General features: G+C 37.7%; 1 protein-coding gene across 4 annotated transcripts in view; it reads left to right on the top strand.

The window, feature by feature from the left end:
- LOC101912667 (P2R1A-PPP2R2A-interacting phosphatase regulator 1) overlaps positions 1-6,000 on the top strand; it is a 180,471-nt gene extending 174,471 nt beyond the window's left edge. For 2 of the 4 annotated variants that reach the window (XM_055817861.1, XM_055817859.1), the window contains 5 exons: positions 208-300; positions 821-909; positions 1,569-1,633; positions 2,598-2,694; positions 3,861-6,000. In XM_055817861.1, coding sequence (XP_055673836.1) covers positions 208-300; positions 821-909; positions 1,569-1,633; positions 2,598-2,694; positions 3,861-4,017 — 501 coding nt within the window. In that variant the 3' untranslated portion in view covers positions 4,018-6,000. Of the gene's footprint in view, positions 1-207; positions 301-820; positions 910-1,568; positions 1,634-2,597; positions 2,695-3,252; positions 3,322-3,860 lie in introns of all 4 variants that reach the window. The other 2 variants (XR_008749645.1, XM_055817860.1) reach the window with 2 other exon arrangements.

The following is a 6,000-nucleotide window of genomic DNA, read 5'->3' on the forward strand; positions in this document are numbered from 1 at the left end:
AAAATTGCATGGATGTCTGGCTGTTTGAATTTTCTTCCATGTTCTGCTTTTTTTGTTGTTGTTGTTAAGTGTAAGCTTATAAATGGCTACCTAAAAATTGTTAACATGGTGGAGGATAACTTTGGAATCGTACTCAATTCCACACCAATCAGTCCTTTTCATGTTGCCGTACTTGCTCATAAGATTATTTACATGTACTGTTTACAGAGCGACAATGATTTTGAAAAATCATCATCACCAAAGCAAGTAGACTTTGTCCCAGTTTCTCCAGCTCCCTCACCTACCAGAGGAATAGGCAAGGTGAGCAAAATGTGGGAATAATGGCTTTAACTGGAGTAGTGCTAAATACATGCAACTGAATTAGTAGCAAAAGATTAAGCCACCTGCTCCTTTCTACCTCAGCTGCAAACAAGAAACTAGAGAGTAAACAAAAAAAAAACCCCTAAAACCCCTAAACAGAAAATACCAGCTAGCAGTTGCAGATCTTGTGGATGTGAATTTCTGTAGACTGTTCAACTGTTAATCTGTGGTTAATAGACCTTACTCTTTACTTGCCTTCCTGTTGGAATAAGAGGAAGGGGCATACGTTCCTATTTTGCGAAATAAATCCTTTTCAATTTGCATGTATTCTGCATGAAGATGAACCTGTCCCATTTTTTAACGCTCAGTAACAAAAAGTGGTATCTCAGTATACCCAGCCGTATTGACTGGTTGCTTAAATTGCTAATGGGTTGCTTATTTACCTGCCATAAGGATCAGTTGTTACCATATGGGTGTGATAGTGTTTATACATAAATAACTCAAACTGTTTTACTCTCAGCAATGTTTCTCACCCTCTTTGCAAAGTTTGGTGAGTAGCAGTGGATTACCTCCAAGTCCTAGCCCAAGTCCAACAAGGCGATTTTCAAGGTAAGTACCAATCATGTCAATAATAGCAAATTGGCGTAGCTTGTTCACAGTAGGCTTTTGAAATACCAGAAATTTATATACATAATTTATTTCTAATCACAAATACAACTTTATATATTCATGTAAACTTTAGATTTTACAGTGCTCTAAAAATCCTCATGTCATAAAACTGGGAAAATGGACTGCGTCGTGGCATCTGTCTTCTCAGTGTAGTTTCTACATTGTTCTTAATCACATTTATGTAACTGAATTGAATCTGAAGGGAAAATGAAACCAAAGCAAACAGATTCAGTTTGTTTCTGATTCTGATTTTAGCTGCATTGGATGTTGTTTTGAGTGACGTGGGCAAACAATTAAATTTTATTAGGCCCTAATAGCTCAGCAGAGTAGCCTGTCGACTAAGATCTGGTCAGTGCCTAGACGTGGCTTTTAGACTGCGCCAGCTGTGAAATAATGTGATTAAACTTTTTCTGTTAGGGTCTATACTTCCTTGTCTGTCTTCGGGAGGGGGGTGGGAAGGACTTATTTTGGATAAGCTGGTTTAATGCCTATTTTCTTAATGTTTTCCACTTGGTAGTTTATCAGAGTATATTTTTTTACATGTTTTCAGTCTTCCTTTATTAGTGGTGATATCAGTATAGCATATGCCTTCTTTTTAGCAGGAGAAGCCAGAGTCCAATTAACTGCATTCGACCAAGTGTTCTTGGGTCAATAAAAAGAAAAGGTACAGTATTTGGTGCTGGCGCTTCAGAGTGACTAGAAATAGAAGGTGTTACAGATAACCAAGTAAACATAATGGTTGGTAGGGATAAAGCAGACAAATCAGTTTTTACCGTTCCATAAAATGAATAGCTGTTCTGTTCAAATGCCTTTCCATTGCTGTATTCATATCAGTCTGATAAAACTAATGTAACCTGCTTAACAAAACAAGAAATACAACTATTGGTATATTTAACTGAACAAATAGAAAATTTTGAAAGTCCTGGCTAACTGAAGCACACAGGTACTATAGATTTAAAATCACTCTTCAAAACCAAAAGCTTATGCAGAGACCTAGTAGACACCTTACAGCTTTACCGGGAAGTGTTTCTTTATCTTCCTTTGTTTTTCTTCAAGTTTAACTTCTGGTAATTTTATTGTATCTGTTTTTATATGTTCATGCCTCACCTTTGTAACAGAACACTTCTGGCTCTGAGAAAACTTTAAAAGTACTTTTATCAGATTTCTGTCGTAGCCAGTTTAAGCACATATTTATTCTCCCTTCTTCTAGAGTATTTGGGAATCAATATGTAAGTTTAGTGATAATCCTGAACCTTGTTTTTATTGATTGCAAGAGGAAGACAAGCTTTCCTTATTCTCGGCTTCTCTGCATTGGTGGAGCTAGTCGGTGAACTGATCGCTGCATGAACTGAAACGAAAAGATTTTGCTTTGCTACTGAAGAATAAATATCTGATAACTAAACCTCAGTTCATAAGTCACTAAACTTTACTGAAGGTTGGAGTAAAATGTTTCCAAGAAATAGTCTTAAAAATTTCAGCATCAAACTTCTATGTTATACATATAAAATAATCTCTCATCTATTGTAATAAGTTTGAACCTCTATTCTCTTTACTCTGTAGAGTACATTGAAAGTAGATTTTAGTTTAAATGAGTAGTAATTTTTATCACTCCTTATCTCTTACCAAAGGTGTAACAGAGATAGAAGATCATCCAAAAAGATTATTCCAAGGATCCACCAACATGCTTTCCCCTGAAGTTTCACATCAGGTGGACCTTGGGGGATGGTAAATGCTCTATTTATTGTGTTGATCTCATCAGAAGCATTACAAGTCTTTTCATCTCGCAATGATTATGCTTGAAGTTGGGGGGGGGTTGTTTTTTTGTTCTTTTAATACAGATATCTCATAATTTTGCAGCACTGAAATTATCACAGTAAACAGGGAGTAATATTTGCTACAATTTTATGATTTCTGGGACTGACTGTTAACATGCTTCACATGTGGAAGTTGGGCCTGTTTAGGAAAAGATACCTCATGGCTGGCAATTTTTGGAGTTGAGTTTCAAATTGCATTAGCATTCATGTTTGATTACTTGTGGGTAGATTGGGGTGTTTTTCTTCTTTTTTCTTTTTCCTTGCTCTTAGTCGCATGGGAAAATTAGCCTGTCTGACCCTCTCTGTGAGGAAGAGATAAAAAATACTAGGTTAAAAAATCATAATGATTTTGCATAGTAAGAGATTTTGATTTAGTATTTCAGTCACGAGGTTAGTAATACCTAGGGAGTGCTCACACAACTGTCAGGGCAGGGCTGCTTACGGTACTTCTGTCCTTTTTGCCTTACAGCTAAAGTACATAGCTGTGCACGAGCTTTGAGCCCATTGCAGTGGCAGCAGTAAAACAGGTGTTTTAAAGGTACTTTCAAGACATCACATTTTTGCACACCCTATCCACAGCAGGCACAGCAGTGCAGGTTCAGTTGCTGCATCTTGGTTTAGAAGATGGTAATTTAAAAAAAAAAAAACAAAACACTTCGATGCTATTACTGATCATTATCACCTGTAGTTACAATTTTGTGTCCTGTGAAATACATAGTGAACAGTACAACTCCAGTGCGTACAGTTTATCGTCAGCTCTCCTGGCAAAAGAGGCCTCTGAATATATGCTAGCCCAGGACCTTGTAGGAGATGGGGTAGAGCTTGCAATGGGTTGCTCAGCCTGGTGCTTCTAATCTGTACATCGTTCCTGTGTGAGCTGAAGGAGGAAATTAGCATCATGTTATCTGTTTGGAAGTAACTGCAGGGTGCAGATTTATTTCAAACCATAGGGCTTTACTGTTTTTTCAAAGGCGACCATTTTTTAAAATGGCTTTATAATGAATGGAAGCTAGTATTTGAAACTTATCAGAAAGGGTACCTTACCTTCCTCATATCTCCGTGTTACTCTGTTTTCAGTCTGTCGTCACATGCTCTTGATGACAACAGAAGCAGTGCAGGCTCTTCCTGTGACTCACCAGCTGAAGTTGGCACCAACACAGACTCTCCAGTCTCACTATCGGACTCCAGATCTTTTTTACCAGTAGATCTTATGGCTAAGTTACCTATTAATTGAGAAACAGAAGTCTGCTAATGGACACCAGGAAACAAGCTGGATATCAACAAGACTTTCTGTTGTGTTTAACTGATTCTGTTCCTCATAGGAACTTCCAGAAATGTTATTTCTAGAAAACTTCCAGAATAGTTCCTTGAGGAGGAATTCACATTTCTAGTGATTTGTATGACATTTACTAAAATACAGTAAGCATTTGAACTGCAGACGTATTTCATGCTATCATCAGTAAGCAAGCTGTTGATTTATAATGGATATTGTCTTGTTGGCGTAAGTTACAAAATGTGACGTCCAGAATGTGTGTATGTTCTGCTTGTGGAAGGCTTGGCTTTCCAACAGCCACCAGGCAGTGTCCTCACTAACATAAGCTGGTGCTTATGTAGTAGCAGATAACTTTGGCGTTTGTCCTCAGTCTGAAACTAAAGAAGCAGCTTACTAATTTCTTTTTATTCCCTGAGTGTAAGATATTTATGGTTTTTATTCCTCATATGAAAGGGGGAGTTTCGGGGGGGGGGGGGGCGGAATTGATTCTTGTGTTCTGATTGGCTGTTAAATCTGTGTTCTAATAGGTGTCAAAAGAACAAGTTGGTGAATTGTCAACTTAAATTTGTATGTTGGATTTTATTCATGATCATGACTGCTATTGTGACTAAATTCAAATGAGGTGTGGAACGCTCCTCTGGGTTTTTGTATTATTTTCTTTTTCTTCCCCATTTAGATGATGTATTAGAGTGGTAGATGCTCTGTTAAAGGTCTTTTGATAGGGAAAAATAGTAATAATGTTTGGAATAAAACGTTAAATCCTGAGGCTTTAGTATTTAGTACTTCAGAAGTGCTTTATTTTACCAGACAGTATTCATCCTCATATGACTTCTGTTGGACAAATACAGTGAGGAATCTTGAATGCCTTTTTACAGGCTGAGGTGATCAAACATGTTTAATCTATGTTTAGTCTCATGCCACTTCGTCAAACAGTGGCATCAAGTTATTTCTGCTGTTGAAAATGTCAGACACTGATCGGAAGCCTAGAATTTGGTAATCTGAGATGTTTCAGGATTCTTTTACTGTATTTGAAAAGTCAGTGCGTTGAGGCATCCTGAGCTCAACTCTGAAATTCCCCAGACAGGAGGAGAAATCTGCAAACCCCACCATAAGCCACGTGTCAGATTTTCCAGTGGGAACCTCATTTTGGTGGTTGTCTCCTGTTAAGCAATTGAGTGTCCCCAGCTGCGTCCCCGTTTGTACATCTGTGTGTGTCTGTACTATGTGGTTTTAAGCCTTGTCTTCAGAGCGGTTAGTAAGAAAAATGTTTTATTTTTAAACACTGAATCTTTGTAATGTGTATTGAACTGAGAGAGGTATAGAAACTTCCTGAGGTTGGAGAAAAGCTCACTTTGAACTCTGCTGTGAAAGGTTCACATGGATGAAGTTTTGATTGACATCAGTCATCAGAATTAGAAATGGATGACTTGGAGGGCAAAGGCCTGCTGACCTGAGGGCCGGTGACCAGTTTCTGTGTGTCCTTATCGTAGAAAGAAAATAGAATGTATTTTAATAGTGTTACTCAGTTCAAGTAAGATACGACACGGTTTAGTTATGATTTCATTCCTCTTAAGTTATTGTAATAGTCAACGTCCCAATTGCAGTTCCTTTTTAAATTCAGACTGTCCTTCATCCCTGTGGCAGATGGACAAGCTTGTGTTTAATGTCTGTTTGCTCTGTCTAATATGGCATAGCTTGCTTCGCTATTTCAGGTATGTGCCAAAGAGTCGCTGTGCATTCACTATTTTGTGGTGAGGGCGAGACTTTTTTTTTTAAATCTTGCTTATTTTTTAAGACTGAACCTCCTGGTGTCTCTTCCAGTCTTTTTTAAAAGGTGCATCAGTAGAGGAGTTTAATAGTTGCGTGTGGGTCAACTTGTCTCTCTTCTGTTGAATATTTATGCTATTTTTCAAATAAGTGCCAATAAATGGAAAAATAAATGTG

This window comes from Falco peregrinus, chromosome 13 (assembly GCF_023634155.1).
Source record: "Falco peregrinus isolate bFalPer1 chromosome 13, bFalPer1.pri, whole genome shotgun sequence".
NCBI classification, from domain to species: domain Eukaryota; kingdom Metazoa; phylum Chordata; class Aves; order Falconiformes; family Falconidae; genus Falco; species Falco peregrinus.